Source organism: Echiichthys vipera, assembly GCF_963691815.1.
Source record: "Echiichthys vipera genome assembly, chromosome: 15".
Taxonomy (NCBI): Eukaryota; Metazoa; Chordata; class Actinopteri; order Perciformes; family Trachinidae; genus Echiichthys; species Echiichthys vipera.
In genome coordinates, this window is record NC_139840.1 from 19,643,933 (window position 1) to 19,670,830 (window position 26,898).

Sequence of the window (26,898 nt, forward strand, 5' to 3'; positions counted from 1 at the left end):
GTAAACAGTATATATATGACTAAAATATAACTAACTGAAGGCTGCAGATACTTAAAGAGAATAATTAGGATTATTTTCATTGAAAATAGAATAAATGGTTTGATGAAGTTTGCTCCGTCTCTCTGTGATAGTGCGTGAGGTCAACTCTGGTGATGTATCATCCATCCGTGTTGTGAAATCGAGCTACTCGACAAAAGGATGATGCTTTGGGCGGGAAAGGTCTAAAATGATGAAATCTCTGAAGTTTGGGTGGATTTTAAATCCAGAGAGATCACAATCTTTTAAGACTGAATCAGAACATGAGACTGATTTCTTTTTTTTTTTTTTGTCTGAGCTATGAGCTGCTCACGTACGCACAAAATTCCTGGATGTTACCTCATATTCGTACTTTGTTTGACATCATTTAAGTGTAATTCTGGCGCAAAATCACCCCACAGTCTTTTTTGCCACTTACATACATCAAATAAGCCATCAATTTTTTACAGTCAGACTCGGCTAACACTGATTAGCTCGGAGCAGTAAAGTGAAGGCATGGAAAACGAAGCACCAATGGGCTCCTTCCTTTTGGATTGACTTTGGTAATCCACTTGAATGGACTTTACAATGAGAGGAGCTGGTACCGGGCCAGTTGGTAAGTCTTTGAAATCACTCTTTTAATGAACTCCGGGTTTACTAACTACGTTGTTGGTAATTTTTTTTATGTGTAAGGACTCTTCTCATGCTACTGCAGAGGTTTGGTGTTATTTTGCTCGATATAAGTGGTTAAAAAAAGCTGTTTAAATGCTTTTACCGTTCTGCCCCGAGCTAATCGGTGTTAGCCACGTCCGGCTATTAGCGACTCTCCAGATTCCTCGTTAATAGTTCATACATGAAAAAAACTGTCTCGCTGGCTTATTTAATGTATGTAAGTGCCGAAAAAGACCATGGGATGATTTTGTGCGGAATTACACTTGTTGAAACATTGTATGTGCGTTTATGAGATCTGGAGTTATACAGTCCAACACTGCTTTCATAAAACTCCATCCGACTTTAAAAACAAATGGACTCCAGCTCCTCTGACCTCTGGTTGTGTTTACTTTGCTTCAAATGTTGCGTCTGTGAAGTCCTTCTGTCCTTCCTTGTTTGGGGTCAATGGACGCACAACTATCGCCCAAAATATATCTAGAAAATCGAGATTTGATTTGTTGAATTGGTAGCATCATAAGCCTCATTATTTTTTCAACAGTCTCTGCGTGGTAGAAGTGCATTTACCATGAAGATACCACCAAAAAAGTGCAAGAATCATGCAAATACATCCCATCAAATCAGGAAAATGAAACTGCTTCAAGTGCTGCATTTTAGAAAGAAGAGAGAAGGGTTATTGAGCGAGGTTCGGTCTGAACAGGTTTCAGAACAATTCAGACTACAGAATTAAAACTTTCTGTTTAATCGTGTACTCAACTGATTTTTTGTGCCCTGACTTTGACATTTCCTCTTTTTCTCAAATTTAAAGCCAACATGGACGAGAAACCCTAAAAGCACTCGGGATAATGGAAATTTGAACATTTACACTTCCCACTATACAAGTGGGACAGGAACTACCAGAACGGCTTCTGAATACTCTTTTTTCTTTTACAGATATTCCTGTATAAATGCAAAATTGTGAATAAAAGGAAAGTGTTGTCTTTGAGGCTAAACCTTTCGTTCTTCAGCAACAGATGCAGCTCATCGTGTTGTTAATCAATGTTAATTAATGACTGAGACCCTTCAGTGACGTCTGACAGGAGAGAGAGATGATAAACCTGACCCACAACTAAAATATTTAATGTTTGCAAACTGGTCTTGATGATGTAATTGTCAAGGTTAGGCGATGTGCTCAACATTCACAAAATAACAGAGCAACCAAATGGAAATATATAACATAGTTCAACACTGATAATGGCAGCTATAACAACAGCACAACCTGGAAATCTGCCACATTGATGTACCGGTGTGACTTAGCCAGAGCTGACATTCAGCAGCAGTTATTAAGAGTGACATGAGTAACAACAGCAGTAAACGCAGCCTTTCACTCTGGGGATCCACCCATTTCCAGACACCAGGCGAGTGTTGCTGCTTATTCACCCTCTGAACTGCACTGTGATTAATCTGAGCAGCGTCATTTAAAGGCCTCAGCATTAACTCACAGGTCCCAGTGTTCATAGACATAGACAGGAATGTATCTAGACTGCACAGATAAAAGCACCGATATCAGGGAAAGACTACGAGAATTTCAAAACAAAATCAAAGCAACTGGATTTTCTGCTGTGAAAGGAATGATTGTATCGCCATTATTTCTTCTGGTCTTGTGTCATTTATCTTAGTATACTTTATTTTGAAGCTTTGATTTAAAACTTTGACAGAAAGAATAAAACTAACTAAATAACTAACTATAACTAAAGTTATTACTTAATTTCCTTAAATATGTGTGGTCGACAAATAAATAAAGGCTGGGGAAAACCAGGGTAAACAATAGTACACTTCTCTTATATTACGAGCATGCCAACTAAGCATATTATATATTTCCATTTAAATATAAAATAATTTAATTGAATAAATTCAACAATATAATCCTGCTTTTTAAAAACACCTTGTTGTTCTGAAGTGCTTTAAAGTGTTTTTTTGGTGGTGTTTATATTAACAGCATAATGCAGTAACTTTAACAGATCAAAAAGGGGCTTTGTACTAAAATTCAACCAATTAACAGAGATTAAGAGATGAGGGATCAATTAACACTTATCAAACAGAGAGAATTAGAAATAAAGGCCTGTCTCTAAGATGAGTTTCCTTCGTAAATCTGAGGTAAATCAAGGCTCCAGTCACTATTTGAGGAAATAAGGTAGGACCCTCTACCTTCATACAGCAGTAAACAGCTGTTCTTTAATTCCTAACCTACACATTATAGCTCGTACCAAAACTGAGGTGTAAAAACGAAAACAGTCTTATTTACTGGGGCCTGCTTTGTATTTCAAAGGAATAGTACCAGGAAATACGTTTATATGCTTGAAAGTTAGATGAGACGCTTGATCCCGCTCTAAATATGAAGCTATACACGAGGACACGTTTAGCTTAGCTTAGCTTAGCATAAAGCCTGGAAATAGGGGAAAACAGCTCCCTTTAACATCAATAATTAACACTTAATATGTTGTTTGTTTGTAGTGGAAGTGTAAAAAAGCAAATGGTGGTTTTATAGGTGCAATGACTAAGATAAGCTAACCGGCTGCTAGCTGTATTGGTGTCAATCTTTACAAAAAAGGAAATAAGAGTTTCCCAAAATGTCAAACTAGTTCTTAAGTCCAGTAAAACAGCCACATAACGTGTTATTTAGTGGTTTAACAGGTGCTGGTAGGCAGATTATTGTTAGCTTTGAACAGAGCCAGGCTAGCTGTTTCCTGTTTCCAGTTTTTATGCTAAGCTAAGCTAACTGCCTGCTGGATGTAGCTTCTTATTTACCTACAGACATGAGAGCTGTATCAATCTTTTTATTTAACTCTCAGAAAGAAAGCGAATTTGCCAAAAGGATTTTAAGGTGGCATAAAATTTAAATACTGAGCTGCATGTAAAATAAAGGAGACTACAGTAAGCTGTCTTAATTGTTTTTTTCAGGATGACAGAAGTTCAGACTTGAAACTTTACTTTTAAGACACTTTGTCAAATGATGAAACCAGTAATTCGATGTGAGTCTATCTGTTAGCTCTATCGACAACTGCTGAAAAAAAGGAACCAGGATCTTCTGCTTTCCGTTCAACAGATAATATCCCTCTCTGTCACTGTCATTGCAGATGTTCTCGGTGTTAGATAAGAAAATTCAAAGTCACTCTTGTGGACAGCTTTCTTGCAGCCGCTCAAGCTCTGTTTCTGCAGAACTGATTTCACAACAAAGACGAGTGTGCAGTCCACCCTTTGCAGCTGCAGCGTTCAGCGGTTAATAAGGACACTGGAGGGTGTGGTGGGCGGACGAAGGGGTGATACTGGTCGCACATTTGTCCACCTTAAATGGTCAATCCCTGAGCTAATTTTGAGCTTCTCCATCCTACATTCTGATATTTTGCTTTCTGCCTCCCATACTGACAAGAAGGAGAGCCGTCAGTGCGCTACTTGATCTGTGTGATGCCAAGATTCACAAAATAAAATTGAAAGAAGACGACTTTGAGGTGGACTAGAAATGACTTGCAGAAAGTCACACATCAATGTGTTAACAGCCACACCACAGATAAGAAGACTGCACTTGTTGAGATGCATCACACTGTTTGTGTGTTTGTCTTTCCTGCCTCTTTTTCTCACTGCTGATTGTATTAATCTTCATGTGCATACAGAGACATTGTAAAGGTCAGTAGCTGTTTTTCCCTAATTCGCTAACGAACATCTACAACATGCATATACCTCATTAACTTGCCACATATTTTACAACACTCGAACGACATTGATGTTCAGTACAGTTGAAGTTCAGTGTACTGGATGACGTGCAGTGACGCACACAGAGAACTCAGCAAAAACCAAATCAGTTCTGCTGAAACTAAACTGAATTCTGCTATAACACCAGACAGTGTTATAACCACCAGATACCAGAGTATTTCAGGAACAGCGGAGATGGCGCCTTTTTTTCCCTCCACCCGCCATATGACCAGTGTTTTACACGCCATGCAGAAACAGACAGAGTGGTGTTTTTCTGTGTGAAAATACACCCGAGAGACAGACCACAGATTTGAGAGCGTCTGCTAAGACACTGGTACTTGTAACAGTGTCGACACTGAGGAGAAATTGTGTTCAGGCAGGAATTATATTTAAAAGCCAAGATTAGGTAGGCTACCTCAAGTTAAAAGCAGTGTGTGAACTATACTAGACGCTCGCTCGTGCCTCAAACGAGCCTCAAACATGTTTGCATGCCTACTTGTTCCAGTGAACACATCTGATTTAATAATCAGTAAATGACCATACGTGGTTAAGTATGATACAACCCGGCCAACTGAAGCAGGACACAGTATGCTGTTTTTAAAGTTTATTGGCACAAAGAAGACACTGATAATTCAAATAGAAAAACAACCTGTAAACACACAGGTGTGAGCATTAAATCAAAAACTGTGTGCATTCTGGAAGGAAGTGTTTGAAACACTTCATTAAATATTTAGTGGAAATATTACAATGGAGCCAATGTTGGCCCTATAGGCCTGTTACCAAGGGGTATTGAAGGAAGAGCCAGAAATATCTCTTACAGATACGACCAGCAACAGCAATTAAATGCATTACAGTAAGGTGGTCGAAGCTGACCCTCCAACACACAATATGTGGAAAAAATAAAAGAAATTATCAAATGGAACAAATAACATACTCCCTGAGCCTTCAAAAACATATATGCTATGGGTTTACTGATATAATTCCTTTTCTTTTATTTCATCTTGCTTTATTCTATTTTATTTAAACATTTTTTTGTTATTATAGTCTCTGTCTCTTTTGTTGTACCATAACTGCTACCGTGTGTATGAAACAGCGGATATGATGAATATGATTCTGATGTAGAATGATCATTAAATAAAAACCAAGTTAATAGGTAAAACTAGGTGCGCCAACCTACAAAGCATTGAGTCCTCATCAACAACAGTTAAAGTTAACCATCACATACAGACAACCAGCATAAATGCATGAATCATACATCAATAATAGCCTAATTTTACACATGATCCATGATGATGAAGATAAATAAAAAATGCATTGCAAAACTTTAAAGATCTCCCACCAAAAAAATGAATAAATCATGTTTTTCAGGGGAGTTCACACGTTAAAGGAGGCTCCACTGTAGTTCACACCCTGGTTGAAAGTAACGTAAGTGATTAAGAACTCTCAACACAGCTCGACCAAACCAGAAATAGATAAATGTTTAGGCTTGACTACCCCTGCTGAACTCTGACCTTTCAAACAGCCACCTCACCCCCCCAGACGTGCACCGTGACACAATGACCAGGAAGCACCGCGCAGGTTTCTTCACATCCACACACCAACGTCCCCCAGATGAGATTCTCAGTATTTGGGAGTGAAATTTACAACCAGAAATGGGCTTGGTTGCAAACAAGGGGAGCTGCTGATCAGAGTGATGGATGAGGGAGGTGATTTGTGGAGTGTTTACAGCATAAATCCAAGCATTTGTTTAGTGACACGTGAGAGTTTATTTTTTCAGTGTTTCTTCCCTGTTTTGTTTTCACACTTTCAAGTTTTTTTCCCCTGAAATCTTAACCTTTTATAACCCTCGACGAAAGATTCAGGAACTTTAGGGTATGGCATCATACAGCAAGAGTCAAAGTTTAATCAGAATAATCATCCAAACATGTACACCTTTAACATAAATCAAATCAACGTACAGTAGCTCCCCTACTGCTGCAGGATGAAAAGATTTGAAGTGAGTGTATGCGAGAAAAACAAGACCTTTGTGGACCTCCTGTGTGAAAGAAGAACTGCCTTGCGGTCAGCGGCGTCCAGTAAATCATTCATTGTGTTCACACTCGGTCCCTATCTGGTGGCTGCAGTTGGGGCCAGCTGAGAGCTCAGGGAGACAGCCACTGGCGGGAAAGGCAGTCTGTTCGCAGTTGAACCTGATGCAAAAGTGCTAAAATCAGATTGTAGCTGGAGGAAAAGGGACGGAGATAGTTTAAAAGAGAGAGGGAGGGGGTTGTCAAACTGTGGTTAGAGTTCTGGAGCCAAAGGAACCTGTGAGGGGATGAGATAGCATGATGTGGTTTTCAGTGAGATGCCACAGCAGAGTGGAGGTGCAGAGGTGAACGCTGGGACTAAACAGAAACAGAAACCAGGGAAAGTCAGTTTAGCCACAATCGGCCATGAATCCCTTACACGCACTATACTGAGTAAAAAAATCTGCTTCTTGTGATTATGTACAGCAGGAATAAGCACTGGTTTAGAGTCTTCTCTTAAGTGTGAAAGTTGTTTCTATTTCCGTCTGCAAAAACAAAATCTACTTAAGTTTCACTTGTCGACAGTCTGACTTAAAGTGAGACTATGTGCGGTTTGAAAGAAGAGAGAAATCTCGCTCTTAGAAATGTAAAAGTTGAATTCAGCAGATTGGCTGCATTATTTGGTCTGGTATGACACTCATCAACCTCCGGAGCTGCAATATGAAGCAAACGTGGACTGCAAAGTGCCAAAAACTGCAGTTGATCAAGAAGAAAGCAGGTCAATCCCTGTAGACACCCATGTTAAAATGCAACTGTACAGGTGTTGGACTTTTATTCAACTTTACCCCTTTAAATTATATTAAACTTAAAGTTCTGCCTAATTAAAGGCATGGCTGCTTTGGGTGACAGGTGGTGCATAAACTGTAGACTTCATTCGGCTCCGTCTTTCACGCCATCTCTGTCCATTTTTGGATTAGCCAGGAGTTCAGCCTCGTTCACAGGGCGTTAAATACCGCTGTTTTGTCGCGACCCTTGGCGTTTGAGTCTGACGCACAGGTCAACCAAGTGGTTTAGCTGCCTAAACCTAACGAGTGAATTTACGTTAACCACTAGTAGAGCGTAATAGTTGGACGCCGCTGACAAGTGACTCCAAGGGGTCCTGACAAAGCCGCTGTATATGACGCATCGGGATGAGAACGGGTTGGGGAAAAGGATCTAAATACCCAGCTGATCAGCACTGCTTCCACACCGTTGGGCCCATGGAGCAGGCGTACGGGCCGGCTACTTCTGCTTCAGCGCTCGGCTAACTTGAACAGGGATTAAATAATTGAATCGTGCAGCTCTTACGTACATTTGCATGAAGTCAAAATCAAGAAAACATTTTGACAGACTGCCGTGCACTCTTCTCCACTTGTCAACATTCACATACATGTGGTATGAAAGCTGCAGCCGCGGTTATATTTAAAACTACGAGGAGTCCCCACAGTCTCTCTCTGGCCTTGCAAGGCCTGAGGTTGAGCTTAAGAAAATAACCTCATGGCTCAACCAATACAAGTCTTTATTTAACCCCATGACTGTGATCCGCACCTTTGACAAGGTAGACAAGTGCTGCTGCGAAAAAAGCAAAGCACAAACGCCAGAAAGCCCCTCCTCCTGCGATCAGGCTTCTATTTCAATCACATACTTGCTGTAAAACTAAAAGAGTGAGAATCAAGGTCTGTGGGGGTGAGAAGGGGCTACAGAGAGACAAGAGGCTGTGGCAACACTGATAGCGTCTTCTCGACTCTGCGTTTGGTTTCCTGTTCTGAGTCAGTGTGTAACTCTGAGCATTAAACCTACAGTTCTCCTCTGTGTGTCTCACATTTTCATCTAATAATGTGAATGCTGTCAGCGTCAATCAGCAGCTGAATTTCACGCATTGTAATATTTTACAGCATTTAAAATATGTGGTTGAATGTCTTTCATGAGATGTGATTGAGCAATCTGGGATAGATGTTGCCATGTAGAAATAATTTGACTTAAACTTTAAGATATATTTGCTCTTAAGGCTGAAATTCTGTGTCCTGTGTAAATAATCATTGCTATCTGCACATTAGTGGAAGGAGAGGTGAGAATTAGATCTTAAACATTTCATGTGGTTCGATTTTATGGAACGATTTCTTTCTTCTTTTTTACCAATTTCAGCGAGTGAAACATTTGTGTAAGTAAAGTTCTGGCATCATCTGAAACATGTCGACATGAAAAGTGTTCCAAAGGTAAATGACTCACAGAAACGTTGCTTTGATCCAGCTTGAAAGAATGAAAAGAAATCAATTCTAAAAGCAGATTTATCTTTGTACAATGCAAATGCACAAAGATTATGACACCGGTGGATTTATCAAAACATGAATCAGTGATTTTGTTTGACTGTCATGGCTGACTAACATGAAAATGTATTTCAAAGAGGGAGGGGAGGAAAGAGAGAGAGAGAGAGAGTGTGTGTGTGTGTGTGTGTGTGTGTGTGTGTGTGTGTGTGTGTGTGTGTGTGTGTGTGTGTGTGTGTGTGTGTGTGTGTGTGTGTGTTGTGTGTGTGTGTGTGTGTGTGTGTGTGTGTGTGTGTGTGTGTGTGTGTGTGTGTGTGTGACTGCCAGTGTTAGGAGTCAAGGGTTTTGTTGTGTCTCTCTGCAGCTTGTGCCTGATGTTTAAACGTTTAGACTAAATGTGGAGAGAGTTCAGGGCAGAGTGCGTCTTCAGAGCTGGGATATTGTACCTGTGGAGGGAGTTCTGTGTGAGTATGGGACATGTGTTTCAGCTTTATGCCTCTGCTATCTGTGCTTTCCTTGCAGGTCTCTAACTTGTTGCAGCTGCATCAAACAAACTCTGTTCCCACATCGCAGAAAAATCAATAACGCTTTGCTTTGACCTTGAACAAAAGCCCAAATCTTGGCTATGATTTGAGATTTAAACTGAAGCCTTTTCCCTATAAGGGTGGTTTAATTGTTCTTATTTTCAATATTTCCACTTGGCACTTGTGTCTCCTGTCCTGCATCTCTGTCAGTGGACAGTCTAATCGTGCCTGAGTATGGGCAGGGAGGGGGTTTTAATGATGTAAAACAATAAGGCTGGAGTCAGTGCGGGTAAGCTGAAGCAGTGTAACTGTAAAGGGATACTCCAGCTCCCCACATGCAGGCTGTTGTGCAGAGCAGCGTCTCATTAACAGGATCACTTTACAACCAGTCAAACAAATAGGTCATTATCCATAACAGCCTGCTCTGCCTGCACACATCCACAGACACTCACAGTTTTATGTCTCATCACATACAAATGATATCGTTTCCAGCCTGTTTTTTTAATTATTTGGCTTGATTATTAATCAAATTTATCAGATACATTTAATTTATTTATAAAAATGTATAATATTTTCAATTCATTTAGAGTTAGTTTTTTTTTTTTTTTTACACATTTCCAACCACTGTAATAGACTAAAAAAACGCGCAATCCAATCTCAGTTTTCTTTATTTTAATTTATTTCCATGTTTAAACTGCTTTTCCAACTGTGGACACCAAATGGAAATTGATTTAAAAAAACCTCTTTAGCCGTAAAAACATACATTATTTGAGGAATCATTTTAGGTTTTCTCGTTTATAAACAGTCTACACTGTGATCAAATTACCAGTTAATTAATATCACACCAGCAGTTTAGGTAATGAAGGTTTAGTCTGCGCCAACATATAAACTCTTTGTATGTAAACTTCCTGTTAAGTGATTCAGCCTCCGTCCCATTTATAGCTATAGGCTACATATGGACACACAATACGTCCTCTCCAATCCCATCCTTTGGGGGGACGGTGGTCCCTCTTTTGGCCACCTGCCCCGCGACACCTGGTAAACGATACGGCCTCTTAGCGCATGCGTAATAGCCTGCCAAAAATCCCAACGCCGTCTCGCCTGTCAACCAATAGTGTTCCAATCTGTCCAGAGATAAGGTCAGAGCAGCGTGGGGACGGTCGAAGTCAAGTGGAGGGATTCAGACCTGTGCAGAGCCGAAATATCGACTAAAGAAGAGTCAAAGAAAAACATGCCGAGGTCTTTCCTGGTGAAGAGTAAAAGGGCCCACAGCTACCACCAGCCCCGGTACCTGGACGATGACTACAGTGGACTGGACACTCTTCTGGCACACGTGTGCGCAGGTAAATTCGTTTGTGCGTAATTACGCATGAAAATGGTTGAATGTTGTCAGTGAGAGCAATTAGACTCCTTGGAAATGATTCACATTAGATTTTTTTCCCATCAAAACGAATTTCCCCTATCTACAATTAGACACCAGTTGCCCAGTCAGTCAGTTTCATTACGCTCCTCTTCTGTTATTAGAGACCAAATCTCAGGTGGAGTTTGAGTCCAACTCGGAGCCGCAGGAGGATGTGAGCGCCGGCGCTGACAGACTGTCCCCCGGGTCCAGGCTGCTGTCCCCGGGGTCGCTGTCCTCCAGCTCGCCGCTGAGCTGCGGAGGCAGCGTGTGTGATCGATCCTCCGACTGTGATTTCTGGCGTCCCCCGTCTCCCTCCTCCTCGCCAGGTCTGTTTCATCCATCTTTTTCTAAAGTTGTTTTCAGAAGTGTCAGAGGAGCAGGCTATTCAAATATACAACAGTCGGTGTTTGGCCTATTTGAAATGTGAGCGTGGCATTATCACAGGTCATACTGAACTTATTTTACTTGTTTTTGTTGTTTTTAGTTTTCAACAGTTTCCATTAATCCACTTCATCTTCACGAGTGGGGAAACGCGTTTGATTCATTCATTTTCAGCAGTGTCACCACTTATATCCTGATGTTAGTTATGATTGTTATGGAGGAGAACAAAGATGAAGAACATTAATCGTCAATATTTATGCACAGCCAAGACAAGACTAGACTGCTCATTGACAGGTCTACTTTTGATATGCATTCAATAATTGATTTAACTGAAGTAGTCATCAGTTATTGCACTTTCTTTGATACGTTATGGTGCAGAATTTTGATGGGGGGACTTGAGGGTTTAAAGTTCTGAAGTTACTTTTACGAATATCAAGAAGCCATTTCAAGTTAGGCTAAAAGCAATGTTATAGTTGGTCAATCTTTAAGCCGCGAGCTTCAGAGTCCACTCATCAGTTAGAATATCAACTCACACTAAATCCAAATACGCTTCCAGATTCGGAGAAATGCTCCACACCAGCAGCGGAGGACGGCCACCACTTCAACGTCCCGCTCTTTCCTTACTCCTGGACTGCGTACTCCGGCTCTGAGCTGAGGCATCTGGTTCAGGGGCCGTATCATCGCCACCTCCAGCGCCACAGGGAGCTTCACTCACCCGTTAGCATCTACGGTGCAGAGGAGGACAGCGGCGCCGAGCCTCGTTACGCACAACAGGGCCAGGTGGCCGGGTGCTACCAGGACTTTTCTCCAGCGGCCCACCAAATCTGCAGGATGCGGGATGAAGACGCGCTGTATGTGGATGTAAAGCAGAAGACTCGTGGTACCGAGATCAAGTCTGAAAATGACTTAATTTGCTCTAACATCGAGTCAAGTGGATCCTACAAGTGCATTAAATGCTGCAAGGTACCAGACCATACCAGTCCTGTTGTTGTAGTGTTACAAATGCTCTTAATGGTGTTTTATTGGTGCTCAGACGTTATGTCCATTATATTCTTATGTTCAAGTTTACTTTAAATATAATTTCAAACGTACAGTGTGTGACGATGCAGTATGTTTTCCTTTTTACTTTGACGTCGAACTAAAAATGTCATCCGTCCATTTTTTCACAAAGGTGTTCTCCACACCTCACGGGTTGGAGGTTCATGTGCGGCGGTCGCACAGCGGGACGCGGCCGTTTGAGTGCGGGATCTGCGGGAAAACCTTCGGACACGCAGTGAGCCTGGATCAGCACAGAGCGGTGCACTCGCAGGTATAGGCCTCTGGAAATAGACTCTGGCATTTGAACTCAAAGGCCCAAAGCAGCCTAAGTTTTTACTTTAGGCTTTATCAGATAAATCCAATGTTTTCAGGATTTCTATTGACTTTTTACACGTTTTACAGGAGAGGAGCTTCAGCTGTAAAATCTGCGGCAAAAGCTTCAAGCGCTCCTCCACGCTGTCCACGCACCTGCTCATCCACTCGGACACGCGGCCTTATCCGTGCCAGTACTGCGGGAAGAGGTTCCACCAAAAGTCAGACATGAAAAAACACACTTTCATCCACACAGGTGAGCCACACAACCGACACAAACAAAAGCAAAAGCCGCTCACTGTTAAATTCCTCACCGTGCGTAAAAACGATGCTCTCTACGTTTTTCCAACTGTGCTGTGATCTCCTTCCTTAACCGCTGCAGGTGAGAAGCCGCACAAGTGTCAGGTGTGCGGGAAGGCCTTCAGTCAGAGCTCCAACCTCATCACGCACAGCAGGAAACACACGGGCTTCAAACCGTTCGGCTGCGACCTCTGCGGGAAAGGTTTCCAGAGGAAGGTGGACCTGAGGAGACACAAGGAGACGCAGCACGGACTCAAATGAGCGGACTTCCTGCACTTTTAATGTACTCCGACTAACTCACATGGTCGTGTTTTATTTTATTATACCGTTTGCCCCATCGCTCTGCCTTTTCCTATTGTTGAATGTCATTAATTATTTAGCCTGAGGTATTCTGGTTGACTTTATGATAATAAAAGTTTATTTATCGAGTGTGTTTTTACAGTTTTATTCAAATTAAAAAGCATTTAGGCTGTCAACACTGATTTCCAAAGCTGAGAGTTAAAAATCAATAAATGAAATACCAGTTTTCAATGATCAAACTCCAGATTCAGTAGAAAATAGTAATACCAATAGTAAATTTGTTATTTAGCCAGCGTTTAAATATTAACTTTTGGAGCTCACTGGTCAGTTTTTCTTCTAGTTAGTAATCTGCAAGCCTTTAATTTCAGTCTTTCTATATTTAATTAGTTTCTAAATGATAAGAAAAAACACTTATCAAGTTTTAATTCTCAAAAAAAAAAATCTGTCTCTGCCTTTATCCACTGTCTGTATTCGTTGTGAAAAACGAGAAGCTGTGTAAAACCATGCAGGCCATCAATCACGTCCCCAATCTGCATGACAGGTCAAAGTTATATCTCCACTATTAAATAAAAAAAACGTTTTGTTGCGTGCGCCACCTGGTCCAAACCAAATATTTTCAGACACACGCATTGTTAACATACCCATATAACAAATGCCATTATGGTGCCATAAACCTCCATGTGAAGGAAGTCTGGAGAAATAGCGTCACTTTTATTGCAGCACAGCAACAAGCAGCGAGGCCACATGGCGTTTTTCACTGGGAAAAGCTGGGTGTGATTTATTTGTCCCTGCAGAGGTTAAACATGCACGGCTCTGAAACATCAAGGGTTTGATTTGCACACATCTCACCACAGATTGTGCACACGCTGCACAGTAACGCTTCTATGATCAGAAAATACTTTGAGTGACTTTTTATACTTAATGTAAAAAAGCCCCTAAAATTGTATTTCTCTAATTAGAATATTATCATGCATTAAGGTGAAAGCAGGGTTTGATTATTGTTGGTTGAGGTGGAGCTAATTTTGAACTATTTTGTATCAGACTGCAACTGATGATTATTTTCATTATGCATTAATCTGCTGATTATTTTGATCCATTACTGATTTTTTTGGTTTGTAAACATTCTGAAAATAGTGAAAAAACGATTAACTATTATCCGGAGCTCAAACGCTTGCTTTGCCCAACCAACAATCCAAATAAATTAAAATGATTTTAAATGAAAAGAAGCAAATCTTCACATTTGAGGAGCTGGAACCATGAAATGTTTGGCATTTTTGCATAAAGTGATTATCATTACAGATGTCATTTAAGTCATCGACTCACCGTTTCAGCTGTACTTTACTGTATATAACCTAGTGATGGGTACTTAAATTCATACCAATACGACATGTTTGCTTTTTTATAATATGCTTTTTTGGTTTGTTTGCATAAATCTCATTGTAGGCTAAAGAAACTAAAACTGTCAAATGATTGTAGTAAAAAGCACAATATTTCCCTCTGAAGTGTAGTGGAGTAGAAGTAGAAAGCTGCATGAGAAGAAACACCTCACATCTGTACTTAAACACAGTCCTGGATGACGAGTAAACACAAACCACAAAAAGACATTTTGTTTCAAAAGTTATTACAACCAACTTTATTTGTGGAAAAAGAACATTATAGAAAATGTCAGATACCCACATATATGTATTTCATTCAGTCAGTGATCCTTAGTGCATATGGCTGTGTGTGTGTGTGTGCCTGTGTATGTCTCAGTGTGCCGGGGTTTTAAACAGCCTGACTAAGTTCAGAAGGTCCTGCTCCTGAAGACCGAGCTCCTTCATCAGAGTGTTCAAATACTCGGCTGACGCTGGCGTCTCCATGGCTTCTCGCACCACCGGAGACACCTCAGACAACCTGAAACACAAGATTATACACAATCTCACACACACCGACCCCAGGCTACTGTTGTGATGGATTCCTGAACAACATACCAGACAAACACCAAAACAAAAAATGAACATTAAAGGGATACTTTACTCAAGGTCTGTGGGCATTCTGGGTTCTGGTGAACGGTGTAGGAACAGAGTATAAGACATCTTGTACCATAACACAAGGCAGTTTGACAGCAAAAAAAATGTGTTTGCATGTGTTGTTTGTCCTGTCCTTTTCCACCAGGGACCATGTTGGAAAAACGTGTTCATCGCTTTCACATGTTATCCCTTGGATTTTTGTTTTTTGTCTTTCTATAGCCATAAATAAACCAAACCAAATCAAAATCTGCCAAAAAAACCCAACTCAAAATGATGCAAAACCAGGCCCCAGGAAGTGCACCGGACCTTGAAGCCAATTGGACATCGTGGCCAGATGCTGGAATTACAACTTCAACGTCCATCACGTGATGCCACGTGGCTCCGAAAGATTTTTTCTCCCATTGACTTACATTGATACATTAAAACTCTGTGAAATCACTCATCTCCCATCAAAATTTGATCAATAACATTTCAAAAGTCACACGATTAAATATTTGAATCCACTTTCAAGTTAGTCCGAGTGCTAAACCTGAAGTCTCTAGGTCACCTCCTCTATGGGCTCAACAGTGCAGAAGTATGACGGAAGTAGTGTCGATCATCCGGGTAGTTTAAGACATGGAAATTTAACTTTTTCGGCTTCATGCGCCACTGAGCAATGTCCTTGAATTCATTACTGCATCTGACATCAGTGTGTTTACATGCACAGTAAATGTCCCTGTTTTGAGTCTCATTCAGGACGTCTGCCTGTAGATGTTATCATCATTATCATCACAGTATGAAGGTTCCTGATTGAGTCCTGATTCCTGAAGATCTCAGCAGACATGTGACTCCAGTCATTGACCAGTTTTCAGGTCTTGATAAAAGAATAAAGTCAAGGTATAAGTAGCTGTCTAATAAAAAAATAATCTAACATGTTTAAAGTATGACAATTAACTAAATTTGTATTATAATTAATGATTTTCAGTGAAATACATGCAATTAAACAAAAAACTTTACAAAAGCTTATTTACCAAAAACGCATTCTCTCCCCCCAACACTTTTAAGTACTGGCAGACTATAAAGTAAATAAACATAAAGCTTAATCTTATTTATTTCTTAACTTCTTCTCCAGTGACACATGTAATGTCAACATTGACAATATTTTTAATCTTTAATATTTAGACTGAAACCATTAAATGAAAACAGACGAGTCATGTCTCAAGTCAACTCTTTAAACTTGTACTCCATAAGAATAGACATATGTCGTTTCTAGCGGCCTCTGTTGCAATAAGATGTAACTGCAGGCGAGCCGGTTATTTCAGAGCCTCCATCTTGTCACGTTCATGGTCACTGTGTGTTGACAATTTTAAATTTTTAGCTCTTTTTTAAACTTTATTGAAACACATTCATCTCTCTACTCCTAGTCCGTCTCCTATACACACGTTCTAAAAGCCTGACTCAGAAGTTAGAAATTCCTGATTTCCGATTACAAATGAACGCAGCATAATCATTAGTGAATTACACATGTGCACAGAACCAGCACTCCTACGTAAAGAGTGTTTATCTCCAGCTATAAATCCACTGTTTGCAACTTTCCACCTGATCCCCGTCACCTCTCTAACCCCCGTCCCTCCCCCTCTACCTGTCCTGTCTACCTGTGTGGAGGTGCACTGCTGGTTAATCTCCGGTTCACCCCAGGGTCTAGTGTTGCAGGAGGGGGGTATCCATTATTCAGCTGGCCTGAACAATAGAGGCCAGACTAGCTCCACAGCTGCCGTGCAGCAGATAGAGAAGGCAGCGCACCAAATTATTCATGATGGAGGAATGGAAGGATGGAGAAGCTTGATGCTAAATGGGGACTAATGAAATCATCGAGGAGCAGCGGGGACGTGTGACAAAGAGAGAAAATCTTTCTGGAAGGGCAGATCATCTAAAACAGATGAAATAAAAGCTGTCGTGATGATGAGTCTTCCTACGGCTCGTCACGCAACCATTCACAATATCTGAACACGCAATAAACACAGGTTAAGCGGTTCATCCGTTACACTAGATAAAATCAGAGGTTTTAAACATTCAACACCTACAATCAGTTTAAAACCACAGTGCACAGATAACAGACCTTAGTATAGTATAGTTTACTGAGCATTAGTGTAAGATAATTATGTAAAATCTCTTTTCATTCTTACAGGTATTTCATTTAAACTATTTCAACTACCACAATGTACAAAATGATTTCATGATCAACCCCCACTAACTCACCTTTGCAACCTAATGTTTTTTTTTTTTATGTAAAGCTATTTCAGTATAGAGTTTGTCCCAAAGCTTTGTTGCTTTAAGAGTTATAAATTTGTGTGACCTACTGCCCGTCAAGCTGAACAACTCTTACTGTATTCTTTTGTTAAGTTCAAGAGGCCTAACAATGCAAGTTGTGGTATTGATGCAGAGTGACGCAGGGCCACCGAGGGAGGCATAAATCAGAGTCAGCCGGGCATCAGGTGAGAGTTTTCCCAGCCGGGGTAATTTAAAGTGCTCATTTTGCCTGGATGTATACAGAGGAAGTGTGTGTGTGTGTGTGTGTGTGTGTGTGTGTGTGTGTGTGTGTGTGTGTGTGTTTAACTAAACTACTTGTGTGTGTCTTCTGTTCTTGATCACGGATCTGGGGAGAAGCAATCTGGTGGAGATAAGGCGTGAGGCGTCTGTGTACTTAGGCGGGAGCAGCACGGAACTGTCCATGAACTGCCAGCAAAACACACACGGACACACAAACACAAACACACACGGTAACACACACACACACACACACACTAAAAACCGTGTCACACCATATAGCGTCTTGTCAAAAGCACCATGATCCGCAGCTGCTGTGTTGATTTGATCATCAAACAATTAATGCAAAAAAAAAAAAAGGATTTTCTTTCTACCCGATCACATCATGCATCTTTGAAACAATTATTGTATAGAACTCCGTCTGCTGTTTGTTTCACTTTTACTTACATCACCTTATTTAAAAAGGTGGAGTCTGCACTTCTGGAGAAAGAAGATCGTTGATATTTGAACTCAGCACCTAAAAAAATACACGCCTCCCACGAGGGCTCGTTCAAAACGTTAGCATGTTTCAGATTTACTGACCCTCCTGCTGCCTTTCTCTTTATACATCCAAAGTCTTTACCTGTCCACTGCCTGAGCACCAACAGAACAGTGTTGTGTGCAGAGGTCCACTTTGCTTGTTTCCCATTTGAGATTTGGAATTGGATTAGAATAGCTCAATCTACCTTTAAGTGTAGCTTATTCTTTATAAACTACATGATTTAAAAGAAGACACACTTCATTCATTCATGTACACACAAGCAGATGCACAAGGGATGAAATGGTTTAACTGTGGTAAAATTCCACATGGTCAGTGTCACTGATTCAAAGTCTAATTATCATTAAAACCGCTTTGAAGACTCACGGTAAATACAGTCCAGCATCGACCAAAACTGGCAATAGTTTTTAAGATGCAGGCGTAGAAACATGGCTTTAGTGTTAATGAAAACATGGCAAAAGGAAGTGGCAGCGCTCCACAGATTTTTCTGAAGTGTCATCGTATTTTGTTTTTAATAAGAGTGCTGAGAGAAACGTGACCTTTACTCTGTCTGCAGAACATGCAAAAAGAAAAAAGCTGCAGAAGGCGTGTTATTTAAAAAAAATTGTTTATGCAAAGAAAAAGTGTTTTGTGGTTTTCAAAATAAAACTTGTGTATCACCATAATAATACTGATAACCATGATGATTTGGGTCTCTATAATAATAATGATATGAAATTATCATACCCAGGCAGTGAGAATGGTTTTGAGCGGTAAATCCTTGGCCTCTTGATTTCCTTGTCATATCTTTATTCCCTCTCACTACTCTCCTCTACAAGTGAGGGGCAGACTGTCCAGCTGTCATGCTGCGTCTTCTTAAGTCACACACACACAAACTTACAGATGGAGAAGCACAACGGCGATGAGGGTCCACTCTGGAGTTTTGTGGATGATGTTTGTGTTGGTGAACCTGTGGTGTTAAGAAATAAAATGAAATGAGCAACAGGTCGGTCGTAACTGAAATATTTTTCATTAACAGAGTTCCTAAGGTTTTTCCATTTCAAAATTCCAGACTTTTCCAGACTTCTCGGGGGACGTTTTTTAAATTCTGACCATGTATGCCATTATGTTGCCAAGTAATCACAAGACATTTTTACCTAAGTATTGTAGCTCATAAAAGTGAATGAGCTCCAAACCGAGACATGTTCAATTCACAGCATTTTATTCAAGTTAAATGCTTAAAGAGTGCAATTAATAACTTAATAACTCATCAGGCCTACTTGTGGGTCGGCTGGTGTCTCCTTTCGCTTGGGCAAAAGATGTTGAGAGTCTAGTGCTAGATGCTTTGACGAGACAACAGTGTTTTTACCCGTACATATGGCTTAAAATTGCTGCCAGCTTGATTAGTTTCATATCATCTACAGATCAGCCATTTTGTGTTGGTAAACTTGTTTTGATTTGTTTATATTATATATTTAATTCTAGAAAGTGAGATAATAGTCTGGAAACAACACAAACATTTTCCATATTCTTTCCCTTTTTCTAGACTTATCCAGACCTGGAAATGACTTAAATTAAATTCCATACTGCGTAGAAACCCTGCATGTAAGGACATTTGTCTGCATGTTACAAATCAGTCGAACCACAGATGTGAACATGCACAAACATCTAGTAGCAATCTTATCTATAGGCAGGTGTCAAAAATGGCCTGATTCTGATGATAAGAAAACTAGGAAAACAAAATGTGCATAAGGCCGGACCGACAACCACAAACACTGCCCGCAATACTGCAGTGATGTATGCGTGTGTGACAGCGCTGTGTATATTCTCTGACAGCAGAAAAGAGAATTCCTGGAAGCAGGACTCTGGAGGTGTTACTCACTCACTCCAGTGATTTAATAGCACTCCTGTTGAAAACATCCTAACCAGCCAATGGGAACACAGAGTACTTCTATGGCAGGAAATGTTTAATTCTGGTACACGCTTTAAAGATTTTTTTTTAATAAGCTGATACACTGACTACTACCGGGCAAGGAAAATATTTAAGATTGTGGTTTTTTTTTTAATTTGACAGCACATTTGTGTAGACTTTGAAGGAATCTCATAAAAAGTTAAGAAGGAATATTTCATATTTTTGTATTTATGAATAATGGACGGAAACATTATGATGTCACAGTTGGCCTTTGACCTTTTGGAGATAATATGTCTTAACTTCATAATTTTATTCTATAAGACATTTGTGGGAAATGTTGTCATAATTACTGTAGGAATTCTCATTTTGAGAATGACTTCCAAAACCTAATCAGTTCATCTTTGAGTCATTGTGCCACATTTGAAGAAAATCCCTCCAGGTAATTCATCACATTCACAAGAACGGGACGGACACTGACAACCCCGAAACGTAACGCCTCTGGCCGTGGCTATGACCGGCGTGATGATAAAAACTATTTTAAGCCTCGTCTGTGTGCTAAAATCACCAGACCAAAAAGAAAAGATATTTGTGTGTGTGTGTGTGTGTGTGTGTGTGTATATACACTGACCTGAATGTCCTGACCAGGTTGTTCAGGTCAGTAGCGACGTCATTCATTGTGAGACGCAGAGGACCGACGATGTTTCTGAGGCTGCAACACAAACACAGAGATAAAACGATGAGGGACAAAGAGACAAACAACAACAAAAAAATATTCACTGTCAATAAATGTATGCCATTAACGTGAGGTAGAAGGATACGGATACGATAAATACTGAGCATGTGGAGTTAAGTTTACATAAATGTGTTTCTAAAATCAATATCGAGTCCTGTAGCTGTACGACTCTTCCAGCAGCTTGCCCACGCATATCAATAAACACACTTTTCAGACAGAGACACGCATACACATTCAGACACAAATAAAAGCACACACACACACACACACACACACACACACACACACACACACACACACACACACACACACACACACACACACACACACACACACACACACACACACACACACACACACACACACACACACACACACACACACACACACACACACACACACACACACACACACACACACACACACACACACACACACACACACACACACACACACACACACACACACACACACACACACACACACACACACACACACACACCAGCTGGTGAGCTTCTCCACTGTGATTCGTTTCTGGATGAGGTGCTGAGCGTGAGAGTCAACAAGCGGCAGAGCTGGGTCCTTTGTGCTCTGGTCCTGGACTGTCACCTGCTGGGGGAACAACGTGACGTGTAAGTGTTGGAGAGCAAATCAGTATGTAAACACACTTAATACTGTCCCACTCACACTTGTTTACACAATATGTTTTTTATATAGTGCCTCCATGTGGTCAGTGTCTCTAACAACAAGAATCTTCATTCCCCCTTCTCTCGTTTCTCTCCACTCCCTCCCTCCTTCTCTCACCTTGTTTCCAAGCGTCTCCTCGGGTAAAATCCAGGTCCCTTTATAAAACTCCCTGACTCTCAGCTCCAGCTGCTCGGTCTCCTGGCGCAGCGTCTGGTAGTCTGGAGCTGCGGCCGACGGTCTCTTCTGCACCACAGCATCAAACCCTTCTGCGTCCTCATCCTCAAGGTCGTCTTCATCCAGCTCCTCCTCTCCCTTCTCTGCCACTTTTTCTTCTTCAATGTCAGCAAAAGGAGAGCCTAGTGAATGGTCAAGGCCGTACAGGAACTTCAGGGTCTCAGCAGTGCTCCAGTCCTTTAGCGTTATTCTCAGGCACTCGAGGAGATTCAGCCGCATGGAATCGTGTTCGGCTCCGGCAGTGAAGTTTTTGAGTAGATCTCGTAGTCCTGCCGCTCCTCTCTTGCTCATACCCACCTGGGTAATGTGGAGGCCTGGCTGGCTGGGCAATGTCGTGTCTTGGTTCGTGTTGATGAGACGTTTGCTTTCTGTTGAGCTGTTTGAGTCTTTACATGGCGGAGAAGTGAGTCGATTTGAGAGTTCTGCTTGCGTGGCTGTTGAGTCAATAGGCAGAGGAGCAGTGTGAGTGAATGACTCCGATAAACTGCACAAATTCAGCTGAGCCGCAGCCTCTTCCACACTGGATTTACCTGGCAGGCCTCTCTCCTCTGGTACCTCACCGTTGGGTTCGTCTGTGTTTAATGATTGCAGCCGTTTTTCAGCATCAGTTCCAACTTCTGTTTTACAAGAAAACGACTCCTGTCTGTTCTCTTCTTCTTTTATTTCTGCCTCCCTCTCTGCGCTCTGACTTCCATGACCCTCTCTCTCCTCTTCACCTCCCTCTCTCCGCTGTTTCTTTCGCCTCTCTGTCTTCCCTCCATCACCTTCAATGTCTTCATCTGAACGTTTAGGCAGGTTGCCCCAGTGCACTTTGAGTCCCTGTCGCTGGGAAACCACACTGGAGACGAACTCCTGCTCCTGTTCACAGTAGTCGTCGTCAATGTGGCCAAGGCCGGCTGCAGTGGAACCCTGTAGAGAGCTGCTAGTGTCCTCGGGTGGAGCGGCGAGAGGGTTTTCGACATCCTCCTCTTGGAGACGCCTCGCCGACAGCTTCACCTCCTCACCGGAACTCCCACTGGACACATAGAGGTTACACTGAATTACTCTTTAAACCTGTATTACATTTAAAACAGCAAACAAAACATTGTCAGATGTATCCATTAGTTAGTTGAATCAGCTCTAAAAAAGATATCTGATATGTTAAATATTCACTCACCACACAGGCCCATCTCCTTTCTTCATCAATTTAATTTCCGGAGGACTGTTGGTGAGAAAGAAAGTAAGCAGTCTTAATAAGTAAAAGATTATAATACTGAATTATTATTTCATAGTTGAGGACACATGCTGTACCTCTCATGCTGCCTGAGCCAAAGAGGTGTATTAGAGATCTGTAGCTCAAACTCTTTGGAGGCTTTGTAGCAGAAGTTACTACAAAAGCACTAAAAATAAGAGAGAAATATTCTTTAATGTGACCGTTTCTTCAAAAATAAACGTAGGAAACATCTTTTTTTAAAATCCACAAATATCAGCACTTACCTTGCGCTCTGTGATGTCGTACACCTTATTGGTCTTAGTAGAAATTTTATACTTTTGAGTCGGGATCTATAAAATGAGTCAGATTAAAAGCATAAAGAACGAGAGACGCGATGACGTGTATTACTTGCATCCAAAGATATAAAAAAGGATTTTTACCTTGCCCAGTTTATTTGAACATATGGGATAACCGCACAGTTTAGCGATGGATCTCTCCTCTACAGTATCTTTGTAATTAGCAGGAACAATGAACCTCGCCTGTGAAAAAAAGGAGAAAACAAGATTATCAGCGTATTTGTTTCCATGGTGTTCAGATGCTTGGTGAATTAAAACTGTTCCACTGCTTTCAACACATATTTGTCTTGAAATGCTGAGTAGTAAACTTTACATATCAGTATTTGACAGGAAAATTACCCATGTTCTTTAGATAGAAACCCCTCACAGTCAGAGGGTTCATACTACTTTTCCAGAGTTAAATTCAAGCACTTTTCAAGCATTTCAAGGTGCATTTATTTTCCTATTAACAACCAATATGATGTTTTGAGACAGCTTTCTACAGAAGAACGACAAATGAAAGGAAAACTAACTCGACAGAAGTATAATTACCAACTATTTTGATCATCTGTTAATCTTCAAGAGTCATTTTTCATGCAAAAATGTATATGGAGATCTTCTTTCTCTGTGTAAAATCAAATATGCCATTTTATATAACATACATATTCAAGCACTAGATTCAAAAACCACGCACTGTTCGAACTGCATTCTCAACCTACAGAAGCCTCAGCAAACAGCTCACCCCCAGATGATCGAACAGGAGTGTGACATCTGTTAGACTGTTAGGCACAAGATGAGAGATTGTCCATGGACGGAAGTCTTGAACAGTAATGCCGACCTGGTACTGCATTATCTGCTCCTGTCATAAAACTGGTCCTATTAGTTTTGTAGCTCCGCCCATTTTAATCTGGACTAATTTACTTTTTTTCCAGTGTTGGCTGCAGAGTTTCTACGGATGCTGGAAATCCTTGAAAACACTTTAATTTTAGGTGTTTTCAAGGATTTCCAGATCATTTATCCCCAAAGAAATTTCCGTCGAAAGCAACTGGACTTGGTTATTTGTCTAGGAAATAACCAAGTGCAGTTGCTTTTGACTGAAATTGCTCCGCGGAAAACGATGACCTGGATAAATAAGAACATTCACAGGTCATTTATGGGTGAGCTGTTAGCTGAGGCTTCTGTAGATCTGCTGCAAAACTGAATAAACTCAGAGGATACATACACAGTCAGCCAGGAAGTCTTCAGCAACACTGTCCTCCAGGAGACGCTCCACTACCTTCAGCGCTCTTTTCTCCAGCTCCCAACTCTCCCTCAACTTCTCCTTCACTACCTCTCTCCTGGCACAAGATAAAACACACATATTAGGGGAAGTGTTGTTACTTGTTAGCATGTATTATTATTATTATTTAATGTTATTATAAAAGGAATTTTCTACAACTAAACTAACATTATACTCTTTGTTGAGTATTAGCATATGAATTGGGCTGGGAGATATGGCCAAAATCTTCTATCCTGATATAAATATATAATTTCATATCTCACTAATGATATATATCACAATATAGCATGTTCTCTGGTAATTTAAAAAATAAATGTATCGTATGAAATAACCACATGGTAAAGAAGACTATTTTTGTATACTCCTGTGTGTATTTAAGACTTTAAAAAATAACAATTTAGTAGAGTATTCTCTCATTTAGTGCAAAATATGAACTCAAAATATTTCACATCAGATCTACCGAGTTAGTATGTGCTTGTTATTATCATTTAGATTACTTAATTGTGTATCACGATATCTCGACATGTGATTTAATCCGAATACGATTCCATTGAAAGGTGATGAATGATTATATCGACATTAATATTAACACTAATACAAAATATACCCTTTCATACCTTCTTGCTTCCTCTTCAGCTGTCAGTGCTTTGTTGTGTTTACCTCCTGAAACACAAACATTGTTCATAAACGTGGTTAAAATGCAGATATGACTGTTAAATGTTTCCCACGGAAGACTTTCATTGTGCTGGTATTTAGTAAAGCAGTTATAGCATCTAAAGATAGAGAGATACTTTATTGTCCCTGCACACAATAAATATATATAGATTTATATACACACACACAAAAAACTTAGTTTGGAGCAAACCTGAGATGCCATAATAAAACAGAGAAAAGCACACGATACAGAAACACTGCGAGTACACAAATTTCTACAGTAAATATAAAGATATAAAAAGTGTTCAAGGGAAATACTGCACTGAGGGATTAATTGCAACATCACTGAAGGATAATAAACAGACAATCTTTTAAACAATTTTTATTTATTTATTTTAGTTAACAATGATAACAATACATTGCAAGACAATAGCCTCTGGATTACGGAGTATGGAAGATAAAACAAACAAAAAACAATCATCTAGAACAGAGCCTGTGTACTATTATGTAGAATCAAGTCTCTCCTTATATGAAAACCATTTTCCCCATCTTTTAACATATAGGTCTTCTTTCACTTTCAACTTGTATGTAGATGTTCTGATTTACAGTATATTATCTATAAGTGACATTAATTGTTTGTTACTAGGGAGGTCAGTCCTGAGAGAGTTTTTAGTAACGGCCTTCTTCCCAGCCACCAGAAGAATCTTGATCACACATTTGTCTCCTATATGCACCGATCCATCCAAAAGACCAAGGTACAGAACAAGAAAGGGTTTAGGAATCACATATCCCAACGAACTGCAGAGAACTGACGGAACATTCCCCCAGAAGGTCTGTACAGTATATTTATGCATTTCCAAAACATGTGTGTGTGTGTGATCTGAATCCATGTCGTTACACAATCTCCAACATGGCCAGTGAGCACTTAAGTGTTTGCTTTTGATTCTAGGTGAATTAGATTCTTCCAATTAAATTCTCTCCATCTCAGTGACTGTGTAGTAGTTCAGTGTGCTTTACACAAATCACGCCATATCCCCTCTGAAATCTCCTCATACAGCTTATTTTTAACATATAATGTCGACTTTATTTCCTTATGAAGCAGCCACATAGAACAGATACTGCTTTTGGGATGGGATGGCGATATGCCTGAAGCAGTAGTTTTATGATAGTATGAATTTGGTCCTTGTTTGTTTTAATACTTTTTATATATAATAATCCCTCAATTGCAGGTATCTAAATAAGTCCTGCTTAGTTAAATCGTGTTAATTTTTTAGTTCTTGAGAGCAATCATTTCACACTTTTTGATAGTTATGCATATGGCTGTAATTGCTTTTTTCTGCCCAATATTTAAATGTCTCATCAAATTTTTTTGGTGCAACTTTGTCATCAAATGCAGCCCATTTTAATAGTGCAATTTCTTTACCTATTTTTAGTTGTTTCACTATGGTAAAGTAAAGGATATCACTGGGTCAAAGTTATGCTCCCCTCTTATGTAAGTAGGGGGCTCTAGTTCCACTATATTTGTTAATAAACAGACAATTTAAAAAAATAGAGCATGGTGTGCGGTTATACTGCAGTAAAGAATACAACAGTGAAATATATATATATGTAAAAAAAGTTATTTAAATAGAGTGACATTGAGGATATTCATATTGCACCGAACAACTAAAGTAAAGTACCCGTGAACAACACTGAATAATGTTTAAACTGCTTCTTGTTTGTTAACATATTCATAAAGCCTAATATCCAACAGAAACATAACACACTATTAAATTAAACCAACCTTTTTTAGGGGTTTTACCGGAGCCGTTGGTCCGCCGTCTCTCCTCGGTCTCCATGTT

The 26,898-nt window shown here is 40.3% G+C and overlaps 2 protein-coding genes across 3 annotated transcripts; one reads left to right on the top strand and one right to left on the bottom strand.

Annotated features, from left to right (window-relative positions):
- Positions 1–9,128: 9,128 nt before the first annotated feature.
- gfi1aa (growth factor independent 1A transcription repressor a) lies at positions 9,129–12,940 on the top strand (the record flags this gene model as incomplete). The annotated part of the gene is made up of 7 exons (XM_083927795.1): positions 9,129–9,186; positions 10,379–10,589; positions 10,771–10,974; positions 11,586–11,992; positions 12,201–12,338; positions 12,470–12,635; positions 12,762–12,940. The coding sequence occupies exons 2-7, from the start codon at positions 10,478–10,480 to the stop codon at positions 12,938–12,940; spliced, it is 1,206 nt and encodes a 401-aa protein (XP_083783921.1). The 5' UTR covers positions 9,129–9,186; positions 10,379–10,477.
- A 1,739-nt stretch (positions 12,941–14,679) lies between these two features.
- rpap2 (RNA polymerase II associated protein 2) lies at positions 14,680–26,895 on the bottom strand (the record flags this gene model as incomplete). 2 transcript variants are annotated; one of them, XM_083928799.1, is made up of 12 exons in its annotated part: positions 14,680–14,872; positions 18,933–19,001; positions 20,572–20,652; positions 21,179–21,288; positions 21,481–22,612; positions 22,754–22,798; positions 22,888–22,976; positions 23,074–23,139; positions 23,230–23,328; positions 24,347–24,461; positions 25,021–25,066; positions 26,841–26,895. In XM_083928799.1, the coding sequence occupies 12 exons, from the start codon at positions 26,893–26,895 to the stop codon at positions 14,728–14,730; spliced, it is 2,052 nt and encodes a 683-aa protein (XP_083784925.1). In that variant the 3' UTR covers positions 14,680–14,727. The 2 variants fall into 2 exon arrangements, with proteins under 2 accessions (XP_083784925.1, XP_083784926.1); XM_083928800.1 differs by having other exon boundaries at positions 14,815–14,862; positions 18,925–19,001.
- Positions 26,896–26,898: the final 3 nt, after the last annotated feature.